This window comes from Herpailurus yagouaroundi, unplaced genomic scaffold, assembly GCF_014898765.1.
Source record: "Herpailurus yagouaroundi ecotype Mexico unplaced genomic scaffold, PumYag 188, whole genome shotgun sequence".
Lineage (NCBI taxonomy): Eukaryota > Metazoa > Chordata > Mammalia > Carnivora > Felidae > Herpailurus > Herpailurus yagouaroundi.
The window spans coordinates 38,765,548-38,790,698 of NW_024412419.1; the positions used below are offsets into that span (position 1 = coordinate 38,765,548).

The 25,151-nt window shown below is 51.7% G+C and overlaps 1 protein-coding gene across 7 annotated transcripts in view; it reads right to left on the reverse strand.

Moving 5' to 3' along the window:
• The window catches only part of PAX8 (paired box 8), a 59,505-nt gene extending 35,484 nt beyond the window's left edge, over positions 1–24,021 (reverse strand). For 6 of the 7 annotated variants that reach the window (XM_040496800.1, XM_040496798.1, XM_040496795.1 and 3 more), the window contains exons 1-2: positions 23,472–23,532; positions 9,485–9,637 (exon numbers count right to left, since the gene is read on the reverse strand). In XM_040496800.1, the coding sequence (XP_040352734.1) occupies positions 9,485–9,539 (55 nt within the window). In that variant the 5' untranslated portion in view covers positions 9,540–9,637; positions 23,472–23,532. Of the gene's footprint in view, positions 1–9,484; positions 9,638–23,471; positions 23,580–23,925 lie in introns of those variants that run through there. The other variant, XM_040496796.1, reaches the window with a different exon arrangement.
• Positions 24,022–25,151: the final 1,130 nt, after the last annotated feature.

Consider the following 25,151-nt stretch of genomic DNA (forward strand, 5'->3'; position numbering starts at 1 on the left):
GAGGTAACCCTGAGGTGGTAACTGCAGAAAGGAGTCACTGCTCCTAGGGGAAAGAAAGGGAAGAGGCCTATTCTGGCCTGGTCATTATCTTGCTCTTGGAAGTTTCTGGAATGCCCTAAGGGACAGGCAATAATCCCAGCTCTGGCTTCCCCCGATACTGGAGCCCCTGCTGAGATGGTTATTCATAGATTCTTGGGCTTGTCCATGTTGATTTATTCTCCTGGTCCATTGGGCTCTGTCCCTCTTGTGCCTCTGTGCACTTTAACGAAGCCCAAGAGGTCTCCAGGTTGGGAGGCCATGAGGACAAGCTCCAGCTCCCAGCTTCTCTCATCCCGTCATTCCGGTAAATTTGAGGGTCCCCGCAGGCCCTTAGGAACAATGGGATAAGAAGTTTGGCTCCCTTAGAAGCTCTGCCTTAGATCAGCCCAGAGGGTGGGAGGGTTTAGCACTATTCTTTCCTCCTCCACAGGGAGAGAGGGCTGGGAGGGGCAGAGGGAGGGAGACAAAGGGTGGGGAAAGAGGTCTCCCCTGGATTAGTCTCCAGCTGGGAAAGAGACAAATTTGGTATCTTGCCAGTGTTGGACTTAAGAGGAAAGAGGGGAAGGAAGAAGGAAGCAAGGGCTATTTTCAGGATTCAACCTCCTTCCCCCATTAGTCAATGCTTAGGAATAATACTAAGAGCCCATCTGCAGGAGGTACTTACTCTAAGTGCATCGTTTCATTAGTTCCCATGACAACCTTTGAGGTAGGTAGCACATTGTCCCCATTCTACAGATGAGGAGATGAGGAGCAGAGGCCCTGTGGAACTTGCCCAAGGCTGCATCATTACAAAGGGGCAGAACAGAGACTCGGGCATAGGGCCTCCAGGTGCCGCTCGGCCCATCCACCCCCGGCCCCGCCCCTGGCAGCACGGGGTGGTTCCAGAACAGTCAGCCCCTTCTCTAAGAGCCACAGTGTCTTCACATCACCTACCAAACAGGGGTACGTTCCAAAACCCACTTCAGGATCCTTCTCAGGTTTTCATTTCGTTGAGGCCCTAATCTTTCCTTTTTTATAATTTTCTTTAGTCATAAATTTGGTTCTTTTTTTTAAAAATTTTTTTTTTAAGTTTATTTACTTATTTTGAGAGAGACAGGGACAGCATGAGTGGGGGAGGTGAAGAGAGAGAGGAGAGAGAGAGAGAGAGAGGGAGAATCCCAAGCAGGTTCCACACTGCCAGTATGGAGCCCCACGCGGGGCTTGAACCCATGAAACCATGAGATCGTGACCTGAGCCGAAACCAAGAGTTGGATGTTTAACCGACTGAGCCACCCAGGGGCCCCTAACCTAATTCAGTTCTATTTCCCCGTACTCTTCATGTTAATCCTGCACTCTATTTCCATGCTTCGCCACTGCCTTTGTGCCCAGTCTCTCCTGCTCTGGGTTTGGTCCTTCTGCCCTCTCTTTGGATTGCCTTCCGTTCCTTGATTTCCAGCCCTTGCTGACTGCCCCTGCGCCTCCCATTCTCGTTTCCTCCCAGCCCTTTCCCTGCCCCAGTCCCTTGGTCCCGTCAAAGATGACAGAGCCCTCCCACCGCCTCTCCCCTGCCCATTCACCCTGAGTGTTCCCTTCTTTCTGCCTCTGCGCTCCTTTGGCCGACCCCCTCCCTGCATCATCTTTATTGCCTGCATGACTGCTCAGGTTCTTTATCCCATCTTCCCCTCAAAGGCATTCGCAGCTCGGCTGTTATTCTTGTATTAGCATTGAACCCATTAAAGCTAATTTGTTTGCCCTAATCTCCATTTATTTTTCCCTAGTTGATATTAGATTTCCCTTTCTATTGCTCCAGCATGATTTTCTCTTTGTCTTCCTAATGGTCTACCCCCCTCTCTCTTCCTCTATTAATCTGGTTGGCTTCACCGTGTGTTTCAAGGCCTTTCTCCGCCTCCCCCAGCCCTTAGATTAACCCTGTCACCTCCCTCCCAGGAAGGGCCCCAGTGCATGGATTTCCGGACGATGGAGCTGCCGTAAATGTCAATAGACCCTTAAGCTTCCTAAGAAAAGTCCCACTTGACGTGAGGCCCTGCCCTGTCCTGAAGGCAGTCAGGATGCCTGGAACTCAGGGGCTGGGGAGCTGGAGGCACGGGGGAAAACACGGGCTATTCTGAAGGGTCGCCAAACCCGAGGCTTCCCTGGCTAGGCTCCCCGCTGGGGCTGTCTCAGAGATTTCTGGAAGCCTCTGCAAGCTTTCTCAGATCCACACATTACATCGGTAAGCCACACAGTGGATGGGCCACTTTGTCCCTGTGATTAAGGTTGGGTACCATTTCTCCTCCTTCCTTGGTTCTCCAACTAGAGGCACGCTGCCTCCTCTCCCAGAAGAGGTGAAGCCTCCTCTCTGAGGATGTGAATTTGGGGTGGCTAATCTTCACCTTGCACTCACGTTCCCCCAGATAGAAGCCTTCCTGGACCAGCTGTCAGGGACCTCCACTATCCCCTATCTTCCCCCATCCCCGACTGCCCCTATCCATGGCCCCTTATCTGAATCTCATTAGGCCTCTCTCAGGGTCGCTGCTTTGTCTGCATAGCTAGATGCCTAGCTCCTTGAAGGCAGGTGCAGTGTCCTATCTGGCCATATAAGCTTGCCTTGTAGGGGGACAGCCATGCTCCCACCTGGTTGCATGTTGGAATCACCTAGGACATTTGGAAACTTTCTACTTCTGGTCAGTTCAACCAGACTCTCTTGCCATGGTGTCCCTAAATCTGTATTTTAAAAAGTTCCTCTGATGATTGCCCAGAGTTTATATCCACTCATTAGATGCTCAATACATGCTTATTGAAAGCATTAATTAATTGATTAAACATAAAGTTCTGGTCAGAGGCTTCAGTGGACCTCCAGTGCTGGCTGGAGGTTGATTAGAGGTCATTCTTCTCGGCCCTTCTCACTGAGTTTAGATGTCTCCAGACTCTCCGGAAGTGACACACCAGGGGCTATAGGAGAAAGGTCTCAGGCCTCTGCATCTGGGGGGGAGGGGGCAGGGAGACCTGAGAGGTGACAATGCCAGCACGCCCTGGACATGTACTTAGAAGCCCAGCAGCCACACAAATCACTGTGCCCCACCTTTCTATCACCCTCCCTGGGGTCAGAGGCCTGGGGATATTAATGTTGTTTTTTAAAATATGGGTCTATGTTAAAGCAATTTTCAGTTCGTTAGATTTCAATTCAATGAGTACCCCCTCTAAGTCTAATAATGTTCCAGGCTGGATGTGTGTGGGGAGATGGTTTCTGCATAGAAGACACAGTTCTTGCCCTTGAGAAACTTACAAGTTAATAATCCCTGACACGTTATAGAACCTTAAAATTTTAAAATCCGTTCACATGCACATCTCCTTCAATTCTTTCGACAAGCCTGTGGAATATCTATGGTGGGGGGTGTGCACATGTGTGTGTGTGTGTGTGTGTGTGTGTGTGTGTGTGTGTATGAGGATGAATCATCAATAATTCACATCCTGAGGACATATGTTATGTAACGTTCGGCCAGGTTCTATAGCTCAGAGTTATAGTGTTATAAATGTGGGTGTTGTAGACATTGACTTAAAAATCACCCAGAGGTGGGGAGGGGAGGAAGAGGCCAGGTAGCTTGAAGGACCCCTGGTGAACAAGGGAGGACTTGGTGGCAGAGGGAGAGGGAGAGGCAGAAGGAGGGGGGAAGGAAGCAGCGGCCGGCAGGTGGGGTAACTGCAGTGACTGAGAGGCCAGAGGTTCGAAGGACATCTTGAATAGAAGTGAAATCACGTGAAGAAGAGAAGCGGGAAATTTTGCCTCACCTAGAGGGTTGAACTAAATGACCTTGGAGATTCTCTCTAACGGGGATTCTATGCTTCTGAGGTCTTAATTAAGATAAGAGGTGGCTGACAAGCTCAGCAAGGAGGTGGCTGGAAAGGGTGAGCTTTGGTCTGAACTTGAGGCAGTTGGAAGGGTTGTGTGTGTGTGTGTGTGTGTGTGTGTGTGTGTGTGCAGGTGCAGAGCCCTCAGGGCTGGGGTGGGAGGGGGAAGAAGGGGAGCCTGGCCGTCCTGTGGAGCAAAACAGGTAGGAACAAATGAAGAGGAACCGCGTTTTTGAGCCCGACACACAGAGCAAAATGTGTGACAAAACCGCGTATCTGTGTTTTCCACACCTGACGGCAGCTGGGCCCCCAGAACCTGGCCCCCCTGGCACCATAGCGAAGTGGATTACACACTCTAGAAGCCACACTCACAGCTGCATAAGGAACCAGGAGGGGACAGACAGAGGTAGACTCAGCCTGCAGGTTATGGTTTCAGGGGAGGGAACAGGGGTGCTGAGACCTGGGTTCCACCCACTCTGTGACCCTACCTGGCTGTGCCTCAGTTTCCTCATCTGGTCTGAAAGCAGCAAATGATCTTTATTGTCCTTCCGATCCAACAGCTGCCACTCCAGGAATGCCCTCAGGCTTGGGAGCAGAGGTCAGACACCCCCGGGAGGGTGTGCACAGAGAGCTCTGTGGCAGGACGTTGGGCAACTTTTCCACACAGGAAGCTACCAGTGGGTGGCCCTGAGGCCACCTGTAGGAAGATGAAGGAAAGTGGCATGCAGTGGGCCCCCCTCCCCCGGGCTGCCATGTGACCTGCATGATGACAGAGAGAGGCGCTCTGGCTGACTGACTATGGAGGTGTCCATGGGCAGTATCTTAGTGCCAGAGTTGTGGGCCCTTCTAGAGCGTTCTTGGCCAGGAAGGGGAGGTGACCCGTCTAATGTCACAGACTCACTTCATGGCACAGTCAAGACTCAGGTTTTCTGACCCAAATCCCTGTTGTTTCCACCCTCCAGAAGGCCCTTTTGGACCTGGGTACCACCTTGGCTGGGGCCAGCTTGGCAGACAGAGGAGGAAGAAAAGTGTGGGGATTGGGCAGAATGTGTTCTGAATCTCAGCATACCCTGAAAAACATTTCTGCTCCTCTTACCAGCTTATTCATTTGTCATTTTTATTTGCTTATGTGGTGAACCCAGACTCAAGGGTCTTGTCTGCAGGTTCCGGGTTTATGAAGCAGAGTCCTCTCCTCTGTGGGAGCACTGGGGTGGACACCACAAGAAAAGTTCTAGAGAACCCATACTGGTTTCTCCTCCTCTTCTGTCAGTCCCAACAGATGCTTCTACAGCTGGTGTCATTTGGACCTAAAGCAGCCAAGGGTCCATTCAGGGCTGGGTGGAGGGCTGACCCAGATCACCAACCTGCAACACTCAGATTGTTATGTGTTGAACTGTGTCCCCTCAAAACTCATATGTTGAAGTCCTAACCCCCAGTACCTCAGAATGTGACCTTATTTGGAAATAGGGTCTTTGCAAATGATCAGCATGAGGTCATTAGGGTGGGTCCTAATCCAACAGGACTGCGTCCTTAAGAAAAGGGAAGTTTGGGCACACAGTGACGACGCAGGGAGAATGCCATGCGAAGACTGAAGTTATGTTGCCACAAGACAAAGAACACCAAAGATGGCCAGCAAGCCACGGGAAGCTGGGGGAGGGGCATGAAAAACAGACTCCCCCTCACAGCCCACAGAAGGAACCAATCCTGCCAGCATCTTGATCTCAGACTTCCAGCCTCCAGAGCCGTGAGACAACAACTTTCTGTTATTTCAGCCCCCCAGTTTGTGGTACTTTGTTATGGCAGCCCCAGCAAACGAATGCACAGATCAACAGGGTTCTAGCTCTGAACTGGATCCAGCAGGTTCAGGGAGGCGTCCTTGGGCTACTCTCCTGGGATATTGGGCTGCCTCTCCAAGTGACTTCACAATATAAGGCAGGCTCAGTCAGGCAGAGGGCACTTTCTAACATCTGATCCTCTCTATGTGCCCCTCTCCTCTTGCCTTCACTATGGTTCCTACAGAGCCACCATTGTGGTCTCCATTCCTGATCCTTCTATCATGGGGCAAATTCTTCTTTAATGTCAACATCAGCATAACAAAGCCTCCATGTAGGTGTCAATCACTCTTACCCAGCCAGGCTGGGTACCCCCCCCCCCAACCCCCAGTCAATCAGGACCTCCAGGCTTCTCCCTCTTTCAAGAAGCCTTCCGGATTGACTTTAAGGGTTGGTTATGGACTCACCTAACATTTGCAGCGCCCTTTCAAAGTGTTGGCAAATAAGTGATTCTTTAAATTTTTTTTTTCAACGTTTATTTATTTTTGGGACAGAGAGAGACAGAGCATGAACGGGGGAGGGGCAGAGAGAGAGGGAGACACAGAATCTGAAACAGGCTCCAGGCTCTGAGCTGTCAGCACAGAGCCCGACGCGGGGCTCGAACTCACGGACCGCGAGATCGTGACCTGAGCCGAAGTCGGCTGCTTAACCGACTGAGCCACCCAGGCGCCCCTCGGGCCTTGGTTTTTATCGGAGATGGGTTTTCATAACTCTGTGAGAGAGGTGGGGCTAGTGTGTGCACTGGCTTGTGCACAGCCAGCTAAGAGCAGACTTGAGACTGTATGTCAGTCTGATCCACTCTTGCCCACAGCCAGATGGGAAATCTCGGTGAGGCAGGGCTGTTGTACAGGAAGAAGGGCTGTCTCCCCAGCAGGCTGGCTTGACAGTCTCTACCTGTGAAAGACCTCTGGCTGGGCCTTGGTGGGCTGACTATGGATCTGTGGTTCTCAAAAGCTGATCCACAGCAGAATCACTGGGCACCTGTGATGGGTGCAGACTCCAGGGCCCTACATCTGTTAATAGAGCCCCGGGAGCTTCTGATGCTGGAGTGAAGACTACACTTGAGAAACACTTGTATAAAGCAGATTTTTTAAATAGTCATTTCATTTAGTGAATATTTACTAAACATCTAGCATATATCTCCTATGTGCCAGAGGAGTTTGGGGCACTTAATTCATAGCCTAGAGAATCTTGTAAGCTTTGGTCCTTACAGATGGCCCTAAATCTGGCCATCCGCCCTGCCAAGCTGGTGCCCAACATCCACGAGGAAGGACCCCTGTTGGGCCAGTCTTGCCCAAGCCTGCCAATACTTGCTATTTCCAGGGGTCACTGCGGCCCAACCTCAACAGCCCCCATCGGGGGCCTGCGGCAATATCGTGTGAAAGGGCCAAGTGCGCTTCATGTTGGGAAAGCTTTATTCGCTAAGCTCAAATGTACGAGGTAGGTCAACTCCAAAACAAAAACATGCTGTTGGAGGATTATGTCAAAATTACCATCATCGGGGTGCCTGGGTGGCTCAGCTGGTTAAGCATCTGACTCTTGATTTCAGCTCAGGTCATGATCTCGTGGTTTGTGAGATAGAGTCATGTCAGGCTCTGTGATGACTTCTTGGAGCCTGCTTGGGATTCTCTCTCTCCCTCTGTCTCTGTCTCTCCCCCACTCATTCTCTCTCTCTCTCTCTCAAAATACATAAATAAGCTTAAAAAAAAACTACCATCATAGGCATTTTCAGAGCCCTGGTTTGATACAGGATTTTATGTCCAAGTGCTAGGGATGTAGAGAGAACAAAGAGTTCTCGCTCTTGCCTAGCTCGGAGGCGAGTGCAGTGGGGAGACAGACCAGAGGGTCACTAAAGCTGAGGGGAGCAGAAAGGGTCGGGTTAGGGAAGTGGAATGTGGGTGGGACCTTGTCTAAAGGGTAGGAGTAGGGATGATGTTCCAGGCAGCTGCCATCGCATGGGCAAATGCACAGAGGTGGGACTGCACACGATGTGTTTTGGAAACAAAGACTAGTTGGCTGGAACATGGGTTTGCATATGGAAGTTGTGGGAAACAGTGTCAGGGAAGTGGGATAGAATGTTCTCAAACTGTATACCAGCGGTTTGCCCACAAATGCCTGTTAATGATTGGATGAAAAGGAAGCACAAACAGGACTCTAAGATTATTTTGGAAAATCACCAGGCTAAGATACTCTGGAACAGGGATGGGAGAGGAGAGAAATCAGAACATTTTGGTAATGCGAATCATCTAGCTATCACAGATTATTGCCAAGCTGTTCCTCTTAATAAAAATACCACAAAGCCCAAAGAGGATAAAATAGGTATGCGGCTCCAGCAAGAGAGCTAAAGGGACTATGAAAATCAACAAGGGAAGTGTGAAGTCAAGCCAGGAGAGGATGCAAGTTTTCATGCACGGTGAGTAAAACACTCCCAAACATGTACATGGAGTGCACTTGGCCCAGGCTTCCTGACCCTGACAGCAGGGTTGTATCAACAACACCTTAGCCTGGCCTCTCTGGTCAAAGCCCCCTATAAATCCCAGCTGACGTTCTGTTGCTGTATCCTTTGCCCAGAGCTGACTCTGGTCCCTGCCGGCTGCACACACACCTAAGACTCCACATCTCTGCTCCTGCTGGTCCCTCCCAGAGTCCTCTGATGGAATCCTGCCCCTGCCTCGGTGTAGGCACCCACCCCTGCCCCGATCATTGCCCCGTACATCCTCCTCTCCCACGGGCTCAGCATTTTGTGTCTATCTGGACTGAGGTTTTTCCTTTCTCTCCTGGCTTGTGGCTGAAAGTCCAATTTGTTTCCATTCTCTCTAGAATGTCAGCAAGAAGGCGGAGGCCAGGTGTCTTGAGTTCTGCAACCCCAAAGGCCAGAACCTACGGAAGGGTTCCATGCATGTTCACTCGTTAAACTTAAAGATAGAGTACAAATGTCCTTTGAGACAATTTGGAGTTAGAGCTCAAGGTTTGTGTGGCCAGGGGATGAACGATTGGGTGAGAGGGTGAGGGTGTGTCACAGGACCCCGGAGTAGCTAAGCGTGGGCTACGGGGGGGGGGGGGGCAGGGTGTGTGGTCAGAGACCTGTGCAGGGCACTGCCAGGCAAGTGCAGGCATGCGGGGCGTCAGAGGCAGAGAGTAGAGGGACCCTGGATGCTTCTTTAGGAGCTAGAGTATACCCTCAGGTGATCCAGGCCCAGGGGCCAGACTGGGCATCCACTTAGGAGAGAAATAGGCCAGGAGGAGAGGGGACAGTCTCAGGGCATTAGAGGTTGGGAAGAGAAGCATCTCTAGAGAGTGGTGGGCCATGTGGTTTGTGAATCTGAGAAAGAGGAAAAAGTAGATGATGATTTCTATGGCTGGTGTCATGGGTTAAATGTTGTATCCCCCCCCCCCCCCCCCCACCCCCGCTCAAATTCATACGTTGAAGCCCTAATCCCCAGTGTGGTGGTATTTGGAGGTGGGGCCTTCGGGAGGTAATTAGGGTTAGATGAGGTCATACGGGTGGACCCTTATTTTTTTTTTTAATTTTTCAATGTTTATTTTTGATAGAGAGAGACAGAGCATGAGTGGGGGAGGGACAGAGAGAGAGGGAGACACAGAATCTGAAGCAGGCTCCAGGCTCTGAGCTGTCAGCATGGAGCCTGACGTGGGACTCAAGCTCTGAATGGCGAGATCATGACCTCAGTCGCCCAACCAACGGAGCCACCCAGGCACCCCCCGGGTGGACCCTTATGATGGGATCAGTGCTTATAATTAGAGCTTATAATAACGCTTATTCTTACCGGAAAAGACACCAGATCCTTCTCTCTCCAAGCACGGGAACCAAGTAAAGGCCATGTGAGGATACAGTGTGACGTCTCAGTCTACAAGTCAGAAAGAGCATCCTCACCAGACTCCATGTTGGTATTCTGATCTCATACTCTCAGCCTCCAGAACTGTGAGAAATAAATATCTGTTGTTTCGGCACCCAGTGCATGGCACTGTATTGTAACAGCCTGAGCTGACAAAGACAGGTGGCTGGGATGGGAGGTGTAGGGGTGATGGGAGCTTCTGAAGAAATCTCAAGGAGAGGTGTCACAGCCCTAGGGATGCTCCAGGGCAGCAGAGAGCGAGACAGAGGGGCAACGTGAAAAAGCTGTGTGGGCAAGTGTCCTTACTCTGGTGCAAAGCCACTGGGTCCCTTAAATGACCGGCACATGTGTGCCAAATATCATATTCCTGGAGAGAGGGGGCTTGTTGAGAAAGTAAAAGGGAGAGGTGGGGGCCCAGGGACATGGCTTCTTCCTTCCTTCCTTCCTTCCTTCCTTCCTTCCTTCCCTCCTTCCTTTTAATGTTTTTTTTTTTTTGAGACAGTGTGTGTGGGGGGGGAGGGGCAGACAGGGGGACAGAGGATACACTGACAGTGAGAAGGATGCAGGGCTCGAACTCATGAACCACAAGATCATGACCCGAGCCAAAGTCAGACACTCAACCGACTGAGCCACCCAGGTGCTCCCACAGGGCTCCTCCCTTGATGGTGGCAGTGCAAATCCTCTGTGATGGAAATGCCTTCCCACACAGGAATGTGCATCTTTCGATTTCACGGAATTGGGGTGCTGCACCCACCACGCGGACATCAGGCAACTCCAGCCTCACATCAACACTAGCTGTTCTGATACTTGTCAGGAGACAGGGCACCTGGAAGGTCACACACACGTCCACCGAGAGCGTGACCACACGGCAAGCTCCACGTAGCAAAAAGTATAGTGTGCTGCGAACTCAATCCCAGATCCTAAGGAACGTACGACGTTGTGCCACTAAATGGAAAAAAAATTACACCTTGAACTCGAAGGTGGTTTGTCCACCAATGCACTTTCTCCTGCCACCCTTGCTCAGTTGCATTATACCAGTGAGCGCGTCTGCCCGCTCTGCAGGGAAACATTGTTTGAGAATCACTGATTTATGAAGGTTATACAAATATTTGTGGATCAAATGTACAAAGCATTCATGATGACGCCATATTGTTTGTGATAATCAGCTCATGCAGGTGCTGCAGCAGGCATTGTGCGTCCGTGAGATTGAGGTGCACGCTCACGTGGCCCCTGCACATTTTAGTGAACAGGGGCATGTGTGTTCATAGGGCTGCAGGGCCAGGACTGAGTGGCTCAGGGCACCGAGCTGCCAGGGAGTTCTGATCGGGGCAGAAGATTCGACAGGATATTCTCATGGTCTGAGCAGAGGTCGGAGCCCTCCAGTGACAGTGCTCAGCCACCAGGGGACCAAGAGGCCAGATCTCTAGAATAAGCAAGTCCTGCTGCTGTTGCCCACCTGCTCAGTAACTCTGTCCTCATCTGGGAAGAGCCACCATGAATCCCAGGGACAGAGCACTGCTAGTGGCCCTGACATTGGCCCAACGAGTGGCCCATGCAAATGACTGTCTTTTGGTCTCATTTGAAAATAAGGTCTCTGCGGGGTCCCCATGACCACCTATGTCCCATCACTTAAGTGGGGGCCCAGGCAGGAGGGCGTGGCTGGACAGTGGAGTTCCTCTGCTCAGATCTCAAACCATAGGTTACAAGAACGGGGAGGTCACAGGTCCATGGCCTCATGTCTAAATTGTCCAGAGCTGACCCACCACACAGAGCAGATTCTCTGGATATCTTGGACCTCACTTTCCCAACCATGTCTATTATCGGTGCTTCTCAGCAATTGTGGACTCAGTCGGGACTCAGCAATGGCGCCTGTATTTCCTTGGGGTGTCTGAGAGCAAGGGCTTCCTATGTGTATGTGTGTGAGCATATGTCGCCCACATGCGTACGGGTGTATGTGGGTGTGTGAATCATATATAGGGGACTAGGGCAGGACAGCCAGGCACCCAGGGGATAAAAATTTTTTTTCAATTTTTTTTAACTTTTTATTTATTATTGAGAGAGAGAGAGAGACAGCATGAGCATTGGAGAGGCAGAGAGAGGGGAGACACAGAATCCGAAGCAGGCTCCAGGTTCCAAGCTGTCAGCACAGAGCCCGACTCGGGGCTCAAACTCACAAACCCACAAACTGGAGATGATGACCTGAGCCTAAGTGGGACGCTCAACCAGGAGATAAAATTTAAGGAGGCATTCACTCTCTGGGCCAGCCTTGCCCTTTCGTGCACCTGAGAGTGAGCGCTTCCTTAAATTTTGCCCTCTGGATGGCTTTGTGCCTCACCCTTAGTGGCAACCCTGGTGGGGTGCATGTGTGTGCATTTGCTTGTCTGTGTGTGTGAGTGTCTCTGGCTTCAGCGGTCCCTGCCAGCAGGCGTGGGAGCCCCTCTTCCCAGTCCCCTGGGTCAGTGCTCACTTAAAACAGGCCATAGCCAGTACTCCCTGGACCTGAGTCAGCCCTCACTCCTCCCCAGCACACTCTGAAGGCAGCCGGGTGTCACAGAGAGAGCGCTGGAGCCTCTGCTGTGTCACTAAGCAACTGGGGTCTGGGGCAAGGCACGGCCCTATGAGTCTCCATTTCCTCGTCCGTAAAATGTGGCCACAGGGCCTCGCCGGAGAACCCTTTCTCTGGGGTCTAGGTAGATTATTTGACGTAACAAAATCCTATGACGTTCCTGTGATATGGGAGGCCTACCCACTCACAGGTGTTCAGGTAGGTCAAATCTAGAAGGCATGAGTCACAGAGAGAAATATTTCTTTACAAAGCAGACTGTAAAACATACCATAAAAGTCAAGGTCTAGGGGGCCCTGGGAAAGGGGTGGAGAGGAGGGAAGGCTTTAGGGGCGGGTGGCGTTGGAGCTGGGCTGGTGGAGGATGGCTGGGATGTGGGGAACCCCCGACTAAGTGCTTCGCCAGCCCGAGGTCAGCCAGTCCCCACAGCAGCCTGCTGAGACAGGAACCTTGAGTCTACTTTTCTGCAGGTGTAAGAGGTTGAAAGGGGGACTCAAAATCCCCAAGGCCAGTTCCTTTGGGGCTCCCTTCTGCCTTCCAGCAAGGAGAGACATGGGCTCCCTGGCCTCAAGATGGGCGCCGTCTACGTGGGGCAGATTGGCGAACTCACACAAAACTGTCTGCAAACAATAGAAGGCTGTGCGCAATTGTGTGCGTGCTGCGGTACAGACAGTGACTTCCAGGGAGGTGGGGACAGAGAGCAGAGTGGGCAGGGGCACCATGCGCTCCTGGCCTCAGACCTCTCGGGGAGATGGAGACCTTCCAACCAACAGGATCCAGCCAGCCAGGAATACAACTGTGAGAAAGCAATCAGGACAGCACCCGTGTCACTACCATCAGGACTCACTTGCCAGAGGGTGAGCCCTGAGGTCCGGGCGGGCTTGTCACAGTTAGGGACACCTGTCCGGACAGCTCTGTGGCCAGCAGGAGAGGGGACGCTTGGGGGGCACAGGGATCTCCCTGGTGTGGGGCACTGTCATAAGGTCACAGAATACAGGGACACTGTCCCTACTTGTCCTGTCACACTGTCACACCTTGTCACACTGTCAACGAGATGGGAGGCCTAGAAGGGAAATCCTTTGAAGTCTGCACATCTCTGAAGGTGCGGGGGATATGCGTCAGAAGTGTCTGGCAAGCATTTTGATTTAGCAGAAGTGGGCACATCTCCATGGCATTTGCACCTGCAGAAGGGCGACGTTTTGCCATGAGCCAGCCAGTCACCCCCCTCCAGAGTCCTAGGGCAGACCCCCACGGAGCTGGTTGAGCCGCCACAGGCTCACGTGCTGCCTCTCTGGAACATGCGCTCCGGGGACCAACTAGACTCAAGAAGGCCAGATGAGGTTTATCTGTTGTCGGCAGTGACGTGGACAGGGAATCACAAGACTCCAGCTGCCCACTGGAGTGAGAATCACCCCTGTATTTACCTTCACTACTGAGGCAGTGAATGCCACCATTGCTGGCCTGGTGCCTTGCACGTGGCAGGTGGCCCTCCACCAGGCTTGTTAAATTGAATTAAAAGGCCGACCCTTGGGGTTCCCGTTGGCTCCTAGCTTGACTCTAGTACCTTTCCTGCCCTGACATTCTCCCTCCCATCCTCATCTCTGCCCCCCCCCCCCCACCGCCTTGTTTCCACCTCAAAGTCACAGCCAGATGCCCAAGGACCTGTCAAGAGGTTGCCCCATTCTTGCCACCTCCATTTTGATGGCGCTCTGACATGATCTCAGTGTCAGAGGAGATGACCAAACAGAGCTGGCGTCAGTGATTTTTGTGCTCAGCTAATTTCAAATGTCAATCAGGGTTGGGCGCCTGGGTGGCTCAGTACGTTATTCATCCGACTTCGGCTCAGGTCATGATCTCACAGTCCACGAGTTCGAGCCCCGCCTCAGTTCGAGCCCCGGGTCGGGCTCTGTGCTGACAGCTGAGAGCCTGGAGCCTGCTTCGGATTCTGTCTCTCCTTCTCTCTCTGCCCCTCCCCCACTTGTGCTCTGTCTCTCTCTGTGTGTCTCTCAAAAATACATAAGGGTTAAAAAATCTTTTTTTAAAAAAAAGCTATTTCTAAGTTCCTTGCTTACAAACATGCTTGTCTCATCATCCTAAAATTAAAAATCAGTCAATCAATCAATGTCAATCAGGGTTTGCTGTTGTGACAAAGCTGGATGATTATTATACAAAGCAGGAAAATATAAGATGGGGGTGGGGTGGAGGGAGGGAGAGAGAGAGAGAGAGAGATTAGTGAATTTTAACTTTTTGAAGATAAATGCATGGCTTTGTGTCCGTCAAGAACAAGTACAAAGACATGTCCTCCCGTGGTCCTCTCTTACTACACACACAAGATAGCTGCACACCACTTCGGCTCATCTTCCCTCTAAGACTCTAAATTCTACGAAAACTCTAGAACGTTCTGGATTCGGACATAAAGTCCACGGATAGCCCATTCTAGCGTTTCCCCCATGACTGGGTTTTCTGGTAAAATGGATTAAGGAAACGTTTTCCAGAGTGAGTGGCGGTCCCCGTTGATAATGGCCACGGGGGCCTGAGTCAGTGCTTCCCGTGTGTCTTTTCATTTAATCCAACACCCCTGGGTCGTAGGCCTCTTATTTTGCCCACCTGGAATTCGTGAAAGATCTGTCCTAAATTTTAACAGGAACAAAGTTTAAAGGCTGGGTATCAAGTTACTCACAGAGAGTTTCACAGGAAATACTAACACAATGTCATGTTTGGGCACCTGCCCTGGAGAATTTTTGGAGACTCTCCTCCCTGGTGACCACTGTATGAAGCAGGAAAAAAAAATTGGGGGTGTCTGGGTGGCTCAGTGGGTTGAGCGTCTGACTTCAACTCGGGTCATGATCTCGCCGTCTGTGAGTTCGAGCCCTGCATCGGGCTCTGTGCTGACAGCTCAGAGCCTGGAGCCTGCTTCGGATTCTGTGTTTCCCTCTCTCTCTCTGGCCCTCCCCCGCTCATGCTCTGTCTCTCTCTCTCTGTCAAAAATAAATAAACATTAAAAAAATTTTTTTTAATTAAAAAAAGGGGCGCCTGGGTGGCTCAGTCAGTTAAGTGTCCAACTTCGGCTCAGGTCATCATCTTGCGGTCCGTGAGTTCGAGCCCCACGTTGGGCTCCGTGCTGACAGTTCAGAGCCTGGAGCCTGTTTCAGATTCTGTGTCTCCCTCTTTCTCTGACCCTCCCCCGTTCATGCTCTGTCTCTCTTTGTCTCAAAAATAAATAAACGTTAAAAAAAATTAAAAAAAAAATCTTCAGTAGTTGCTATGTGCCAGGTGGGGATACTGGTTTTATTTTCAGAACTTTCTAGAAGCCCCACAACATCTTTTTACTTTATACACATGAGGGAACTCAAGCCCAGAGAGACAACTGACTTGCCTAAGATCACACAGGAAGAAAACCGCAAGGTGAGGACAGGCAAAGCTTCCAAGGCATAGCCCCTTCTGCTGCCTGTAGGGACAGGGAGGCTGCCACAGGGCCCTGGCTTCACAGTGATTTCAAACTCCCTCGCCCTCTTGACACCTCCTGGCCCTGGAGTTTATTCTAAGAATAATAGTTCTGCTGTCCTCCTGGGGCAGCTGAGGGATCAAAAAAGCAACACACACAGAGGGCCCTGGGTGTGCAAACATGCAGTTCACATGATGACAGCAGATTAAGCTATTTCTTAGATGTGTCACCCAACCAGCTCCCGACCTCTCCGCTGTGCTGGTCTGACAGCGACAATATGTCCCAGTGGACTAATTAGCACTAACTACTCAGGTCACTCCAAGGCCACTTAGGAGAACAAGTGCAAGAGAAAAACTGATGGGCATCGTGGCTGAAGACGGGAGGAGAAAGAAAAGACTTAAAAGAAGGGAGAGAAAACAATGCTTTGTTTCTTTCTCAATCTCTTTGCTTAAACTACAGATGGGTTTTTATCCGAGAAAGGCAACCAGCTCAGGAGTTGGGCAGCTGTTCTCGCAGCGAAGAGTGAAAATGTTAAAATTAAACCCGGTACCGGCTAATGTTACAAGTTGAACCACGGAGGTGGCTCTGAAGGAGCAGACGATATGGTTTTGAACCCCTGAGTGAGAGGGACCCAGCAGAGGGAATGAACCTAAACTTGGGAAAATGAGACGGGGCACCTCAAGTGCTCAGCACTGGCTGCCTGTGGATGGGGCACCAGTGGTGTCCCCTGACTCTAAAACTCCCATCACACCCACTAACTCATTAGTGTCTACAGTGGACACATGTCGGGAGGCCAAGTGTGGTTTGGGATGCCAAGGGACTAAGTTCCTTGTTGGCCTACGATTTATTGAGATGCCGGAGTATAGCTGTCCCTTTTTTTGGTGCAGGTGGAAATGTGGGAGCCTTGGGGGCATGCGTTTAAAGAAAGCCCCCTCTTTCTGCCTTTCCTAGTGGCTGATCATTTCCTTCCTGCTCACAGCGACCTCCAGGAGGGACATCCAGTTCGACGCCACTTCTCCCATTGTGCAGATGGGAAGATCGAGAACTGCACTGAAAAAGGATCTATCCTAACTGAGCTGGAGAATTAGGGACTCTGATGAGGAGAACAAGCTGGTAGACTGAAGGCCCTGCCTGTCACCATCACCGTTGCTATTGCATAGGCCCTGTATTTTCTCACCAGGGGACCTGGCCGAAGATCCAGGCGGAGCTGTGGGCACGAACCATCCAATGCCACAGGGAGTTTGGATGAGCTGGACTTTGGGAAAGGGGTACGGGGGAAAGGGGGGGCATGGAGTCAGATCAGCCTCTCTCAGGTCCCTTCTCTTCTGAAAAATGTCAATAACAATAACTACCTGGCAGAGTCCTGGGAATTAAACTGGAGGATGATGTGCCCTCTCCAGTGGAACACCATACCAATGACAGCCCTCGAAGATACTAACACAGCTCTCATTTACTGAGGGCTCACTAAGTGCCAGGGTGTGCTGAGCTCTTTGCGTATTACTTCTCTTTCTTTGAATATGAGAGTGGCACTTGCAGAGCTGAAGCAGCTATGGGCTGGCTGGCTGTGCTGAGGCTTAGCAAGACAGGGCATCTTCTGCGGCATTCAGGACTAGGGGTGGATCCTGGGAATGAACACAGAAACAGGACCCACATGCAACTGGGGGCAACTCTGCTGAGCTTCTGGCCCCTTGATCTTGGATATGCCTTAGTAAGGAGATGCTGATTTCTGCCCAGGCCCATGCCTGGGGAAGGAGCCCCGGTCAAGGTAAAGCCCAGACTCAGTGACATGAATTGTGGGTTTAATAGAAAGATTCCTGTGAAGATTTTTCTGGCCCATGGCCCATGTAAGAGACATTTGCTCATCGTGTCCCCACCTGGCCAAGGGTGAGATCGAGAAGGGCTTCCAAAAAACCGAAAGAGGCTTGTCAGCCCTAACTCTGGACTTGAGGAAATAGTTAAGACCCTCAAAGATCTACTTAAGAGAGTGCCATGACCACAGATAAATAAGGAAGAGTGGATGCCTTTGCCTACCCAACCCTGACCCAGAGATTCCATCTGAATCACTGAGATGGATTGAAAGAACTGGGATTGGCCTGGGATAGTGGAGCTTCTGGGAACCAGGAGACCCCTGGATTGTTGTTCTCTATTTCTTCCCCCAAAGAGAAATATCTAGCACCCCTGCAGAAAGCAGTCACCACACAGATTTCCTAGGCAGAATATCTTCTAGCCCCTTCTCAAAAGAACCCCAGGCTGAAGTATTCTCATCTGAACCCAGAATCACTCCCCCCAAAGAACTCGGAGTATGGGGGTGCATTCTCCCCGCTTTTACAGGGTGTTTTACATCCCCAGGTTCTATCTTTGAAGGGAGTGGGGGCTGGTGGGGGCCAGTGACTCAGCTGTTCCCCGAGTTTCAACTAAAACAAAAGCAAACTGCAGTCTTGAATAGGGGTGCATTCTCTTGTCCTCTCCTTTTACAATCATCTTTTTTTTTTCTTAAATGAAATTGTTTCTTTTATCTTTTGGCTCCTTGTGTACTCAGAACCACAGAGCTCAAAGCTTTCTCAGCGCAACTGAGAACTCGGCACCTCTTGGACTGATAAATAGAGCAGCTTTAAAATGCTTAGAACTGAAGACAGACCAACTGTGGCGAGAGAAAGTAAACACATCCGTGCACCAGTCAACCCTAGCAAGCTCCTCGCTGAGATTACAAACTGCAGTTCCTGCCTGAGCTGGCGAGGATGCTGGAGCAGGCTGGGGAGGGTGGGGGGCACAGCCACAAAGCAGCCTCCTCTGCCTGCCTGGGTTAGTCCTGCCCCAGGGGAGATAGGTCACCTGGGAGTCTGCTCCCGACCAGGTTTGGATGTGTCTAAGCATAACAGCCCCTGCCAATGTGTTTTCCCATTGGTTTCACACTTGGAAATGTCCCAAGAGAAGAGGGGACCAGCTTCATTCTTCTGATTTAAAGGGGCTCATCTCCCTCACCCCACACTCTTTGTGTGCAGGTGAAATTCACCAGGGATAGAATTGGGATTTTTCACAAAAGAGAATGTGATCACTACATATTTTGATAGGAATAGTTGAGGAACTTTTCCTATGAAAAAGAAATACTTTAAATATCTACCCCCCCCCCGAAACACGCACACAAATTGTTTTTATGAGAACCAATTAATAAATGCTAATTCATTCAGGCATATCTCTACTAAATTACTGTTTCATTTAATTGCAGGGGAATTTTCCATTACTAAACTCTCCCTTGCTGATTTTTTTTTTGCATTATTTATATATTTTTTCAGTTTCACCAATAGTGAGATTGGTATGTGATATTATCTAATGTTTGTACGTCTTAAATTTCTTTTTTCATTTAAAATGTTTCCTCATTCTTGCAGCTCCACGTAATCTGGGAGAAACATCGTTAAAAGCAGACAAGATTTTATACATAAATGATTGAAAAAGGCACTGGCTGAAATTAACCTGACAGGAGTGCATCTTGTCTGATTGAGTTTCTTTCATTTCAGCTGTGCGTGAGTGTGGGCAAGTGTGTGTCTCCAGTTTGGGTTTGTGTGGCAACGTTTTCCTATGTCAGTGCGTCACAAGTCTATCTATGGAGAGCTTATGGGTATACAGCTAGGAGTGAAGATCACAGGGGCTTTAATAATAAAAATAAACAACACTCAAATCTCTTTATAAGCTCCCCCCCCCCCGCCCCCCGCCCCCGTGCCCTAGCACAGTGCGTATTTTCTGGCTTCCTTTTTATGGACATCACATCAAGACTTTTGTATCTAGACACCCAAGGGCCAGACCAGCTGGCTCCTCAAAATCCTGCTTCGTTTTATGCATAGAAAAGTGGGGAGTTTCCAGTGGTGTTTAGGGGTAACTTAGGGAATATGGTAGAGATCCCTGTTCAAAAGGATGTGTTTTGAAGTAGAATTTCCATTTTCTTATATTGAATGACCAAGGTCCTGTGCACCTGGCTATCTTCACTCCTGAAATAACTTCTTTCATTTTTATTCTCCCCAGCCACCTTCTCCCTCTCTCTCTCTCCTCCCCCTCCCCCCTTGCCTCCTTTCAGTGCCTTTTTCTCTTGATTCTTTCCTTTCTTTCCCCCCTTTCTCTTGCAGAGTAAGTATTCTGGATGATGTGAATGATTAAACTGTTTACTCCGAGGTTCAAGTATGAAAAGGCATGTCACCGAAGCAAAGTTTCACCTTCATACCCAACTCTATCAATAATTACAAAACAGGGATGACGATTAGTAAATCTTTCTTACAGTTATCTCTTACGAAAATGATGCCATGTAACCTGAGCATACTGAGTTCTACTGATTTTACCGTTCACAAAAATTAATTACAAAGCACAGTAACCTCCAAAATGAAGTCAGCATATACAAGGATTGTGAGGATACCCATGGGAAAATATATACCCATTAAACATGTGCCCTGTTAAAATCCAAGGCTTGAAGCCATAAATAGAAAGTTTTGACATATTATTATATTGGTAGATGCTCTCCTTGGAATAAAAATTGTGCAATCATTAATATTTCGTGAGACTGACTTTTTTGTTGTGGTTTCTTTCACTTCCTTTGTCCTCTTCAGCAAAATCAGGCACAGTCTTTTGGGTATCGACTGATAAAATTAATTAACTTTTCTTCCACCCCAAAAAGGTCCCAAATAAATGCTTCCAATAGACATCAAAAAAATGTCAATTAGAAATAATTACTTCTTATCAATCAGCGGAGCAATTAAAGTGACAAAAGCTTGAAAAGATACTTATCTTAAAACTAATTCACAAGGTAGCTAAATTATCTCCTAATTAACTGGCATTGAGGAGGGCGGGAGGATGGAACATCTCGAAACAAAGATGAATTGAGGAACCCCAATACCTCTTTATGTTCCTAGAGACTGTTTTCCATCCGGAGACCTTGTTTCCAACCCAGGCAAGAAACCTGGGAAGAAAATAGATCCTTCCCAAATGCATTTGGTGCCCTTTCCTTCTTTCGAAAACCTAGAGGAGCAGGGCTTTGCATCTCAGATCTAGGAAGTCAGAGGCACGTTCCTCCTGGATCTTAAGTCTCATTTTACCACTTGAATAACCTATTTTCAGCAGCTGGGGTAGAGGGTTGCTGCAAATTAATTGCACATAACTTTTAATCAAACTTGCTTGCTCTTACTGAACTCTTTTCCTCGCCGATATAGTATTATTTTCATTTTAATATTTATGTGGCACTTATCTTAAAACAGTTTTAAAAAACGGTTTTGCTTTACAGGATCTTTGTTCCCTGATGCTACAAAATTCCCCGTAGAGTTTACAAAACGTTCAGCCCATTGCTGTCCAGCGCGCATCAGAATGACTCCCTATGCGCTCTCCACATCCTTTCAGAATAAAGCTGTAGAAAAAAAATTAAGACCTCTCTCCACAGCAAGATCAGCCAAGAGTGAGGAGAGCGAGCCGAGGGTGAGCTGCAGCGGCCAGGTGGGCAGAGGCTGCGCAGAAAACTTTCCTGGGGCGTCTCCGGTTTTTGGAAACGGTGCGCTGGGCCTCGCTCCCGCGAAAAGCCCCGTGGCCGCCTGCACCTCTGGATTCTGTTCTACGGAAAAACTTAAATGGAAGCTTTCCAGGCAAAGCCGAACTCAGAAAGGAAGTGTCCCGGGCAAAGAGGGAAGCTGCTAAAGCCTGAGAGAAATGGGCTTATAAAAACAGGAGGCGTCAGCTTATGAATTTATCTTTAAATATAAGCAACAGTGTTAAGTGAACTGATTTAGAGAGACGCAGGTCTCTGGCTCAGGTTTTCCAGAGAGGATTTAGAAAAGAAACGGGATAGCCTTGAAACGTTTGAGCTATGTTTTAGGCAGTTTTCTTCTGTTCAATTAGCATTAAATTAAACTAAAGGAGAAAGGCTCATTTTCTGGAGCTTTATCTCTTTATTTGTTTGGGGGAAGGTTTAGAAGAAGTCCCTCCGCCTTCCTCAAACGGAAAAATACCTCTGCCCTGGCCCTGCCAGGGAGTGGATGGCTCTCTCCCCAAACCCAAGGACAATTTGCATCTGAGCTAGTGGAGAAGGGGCCTCTCTCATCTTCTGGGCCTGTTGTTGATTAAAAACAAAGTAAACATAAATGGTGTCCTTTTATTTCTTTCCTTCTTTTAGCCCCATTTATTCTAATGAGTGCTTCCAGAATGAAAATAAGTAGCGAGAACAAAATCAAGCCAACATAAGGGACCGTGACATCGCCTTATTTCTAGCAGCGACAGAGGGAAAGGGGTCTGGCGCAGCAAGGTAAATTCGAGGTCCAAGAGCACCCACTCCTACCGAAGCCTGAAAGGTCAGGGGAAGGTCGGGCTGCGGGCGGGGGGAGATGGAATCGGGAACCGAGCGGAAGGGGCCGGGAACAGGCTGGTACAGGTTGGGGCACTAGGCGCTGAGCGCTCGGCCTCGGAGACTGTCCTGATCCCGAGGCAGGGGCGACGTCCGGTACTGTACCCCGGTTTGGCTAATGACTGAGGGGCTAAAGCCTGGTTCCAGCTTCAGAAAGTGGTCAAGAAGCGCGCGGCGCCCGGGCGCGGCTGGGCAAGGGGTGCCAGGCATCTCCGCTCGGTTCCCTGGCTTGCTGACCCCGCCGCTCCCGGAAAGGGCCGCGAGGTCTCGGCTCGGTGCCCCGAAAGCGGCCCCGCGCTCGCAGAGGGCGGCCGGGATGGCAGTGGCCCCGCTCTCCCAGGGGGACCAGGGTGGGGAGGCAGGGTACCGCCGACTCCGTCTCCCAACCCGGAGCAAACCAGGACGAGCAACCTTCCGGCGCCCTGCGGGGTTCCCCGCACCCCGTGTCGTGCAGCCTCGGCCCCGGGACCCGAGGCTGCGCGGCGAAGCTCGCGCTCTCGGCTAAATAGAGATCTCAGCCGCGCGCCGCGCCCGATCCGACCCTGCTTATTATAACAAATGTCCCGTTTGCCGAGCGGGACTTCATATTCGCCGAGAATTCATCTGAAATATTGATTTCCTCTCACTTCGCCGGCCCAAATCGATAGCGCTGCGCCCTGGCCCCATAAATCGCCTTCCCCGCGGCCGGCCCGGCTCCATCCATCACCGCGGGCCGGGCCGCGCCTCTGCCCGCCGTCCACACTTGCTGCGCGCCGGGGCGGCGGTGCCCACCGCGCCCGCCCGCCCGCCCCGACCCCGGGCCTCCGTCTCCGTACACACCTCCCCCCCTCCCCCACACCCTCCAACCCGGGGCCTGGGTCAGGAGGCAGGGGAGAGCAGGCGCCGCGGCCGAGGACCCCGAGCGCTTTGGAAGGCCCTGGGCCGGGACGCCGCCGGGGAGGGGGTTCGGCCCCGCGGGCAGCCCAGTGCTCGCAGGCCGGACGCCCCGCGCGCGGCTCCCCGCCTGCCCCAGGGTCGGCCAGGAGGAGTCCGAGAGCAGCCGAGGGCACTCAGAGGCCCCCAGGCCCCTGACCGCGGGCTCCTTTCCCGCTGGCTTGAGGGGTGCGCGGGGCTCACGGTCCCGCCGGGGCAGCCACCGGCAAGAGCTGCGCACACCCGGAACAAGGGCTTAGAGGTCGGGGGCGGCGCGGGGCCTGAGAGCGCACAGGGTGTCCATTCTAATGGGCCGTGCAAGACGGGGGTGGGGCGCGAGGGACAGACACCCCTCTGACCCGCACGGAGAGCTCCTCACCGCTCCGTGTGGTCCGCAGAAACCAAGGCCTGGGGAGGGCGGCTCGCCGGGCCGAGGGGGACCTCGGGGCCTGAGAACGGCGCGATGGCCGCAGCGGAGAGCTAGGCCGGCGGCGCCCCCAGCTGCGTCCCCACGCAGGTGGGTCCCACGAGCCCGGAGCGTAAGCTCCCCAGCCCCACCGGCCCGAGCGCACGCACGGACGCACGGCGACGCGGGGGCTCCGGGGTCCCGGCAACGCCGCGTCCTTACCGGATCTGATGGAGTTGTGAGGCATCGCCGGGGAGTCGCTCGCAGCCCGCCGAGGGCTCAGGGCTTCCTCACGCCGGTCCCCGCCGCGCCCGCCGCCACGCAGCTGCCCTGTACAGACCCAGGGGAAGGGGCGTAAGATTCGCTGTCCCTGCTTATGCCTCCTCCCCAGGCCCTGTCCCTTAGGCTCTCATCATGTGGCAGGAGTCGGAGGATTTTTAGGCGAAGGGTGGCCCACCTCAGCCCGGCTACCTAACACACGTTTGCCCGGAAGATCAGGGATTGGGTGTCCGCTGGGGAAGCCCCAAACTCCAGCCTGGGTGCCCTCCTCCTCTGTGGCCTCGGCCTTACCCAGTTTAACTTAGGAGAGGAAAGGCTGCCAGCCTTCCTGGGACCCTCTCCCTTCTCGAATCACCGCTCTCCCTGTCAGCTTTCAGCCAACCCCTGGACAGCATACCTGGCCAGCCGGCCACAGGCCCTCAACGCCTGGGTCCGCTCGCGAGGGTGCCCTGGGCCCTGCGTCTCTCCTCCTTCTGAAGTTTGTTCCCATCCACCCGGCATCGCCGCCCGGTTTTATCCCGCCAGGGCCCTGAGAGATGGGTCTGGAGAGGCTCGAAGGCCTCGGATTGGCTGGCTGGGTGCAGGGGGGTGCGGGAAGGGGAGGATTTTGCAAGGGGGACATGGCTGAGTGGACTCAGGAGTTAGAAACATTCGCCGGAGCTTCTGTTTCCAGCGGAGAGGGGAGAGGGAGGCAGCTGAGCCCGAACTCAGCGGGCCTGGAAATATTAGAGGAGTGGGGACATGGAGGCCTCAGAGCCTGACGATGAGGAGCTCTGGGTCCTCCTGGGGTCACTGACCGCCAGAGTGGGAGACACAGTTTCTCTGTGATCCCCTGCAACCTTTCTCTCACCCCTGCTCCGCTCTAGGGAAGCAGCCTTTTCTTTCGTAGATGGGGAACTGTTGTTTTTAAGCCTGTTTCTTAAGGTAGAAGCCTGCAAATAGGGCTGGAGATATGAGGGTCCCACCTTGTCACCACTGGTGTGGACTCCTTCCCTGAACAGCCCCTGAACCCATTCCCTCCATATCACCCAGCCAGGAACCACACCCTCACATTATGAGGCTAATGAAAATGGTCCCATAGCCTATTCAACAGGGATTCCCCTCCTGCCAAACACACATAGCCACCAGCCAGCCTTCCTTCTTGCTCCTTGAGGAGTTTGAACTTGGTAGAAGAGTTCAGAGGGCGGGCAGTGAGGGTCTAGGTCTCACTTCAACATGGGTGTCAGAAAGGGACAGGACTGAGCTGACCTCTGGCCTTGTCTGTGGGGATCAGCAGCCTTGTGAGTTGGGGGCCTGGGTGTGGATAGGAAGGAGTGTTTTGGGGGGGGAATGAGCGGCCCTCTCTTTCTTCACAGGTTTTCTTTTCTGTCCAAGAGGCTGGGTCCAGGGAAGATTGTGTGGGCACACAAATGTCTTGGCACATCTGTAGGCTGGGAGGGCAGGGCCTGGATGCTCCCCAGTTTCAGACCAGATGGCCAGACTCAGGAGCACAACTCCCTGGCCTGGAGGGACTGCTCTGGGACACAGAGGCCAGAGATGCCAGAGTGAGAGAGGAAGGAAGGGGCAGAGGAAGGGAGTTATTCACGGGGACGTGTGTGTGTGCATGCACAAGTGTATGTGTGC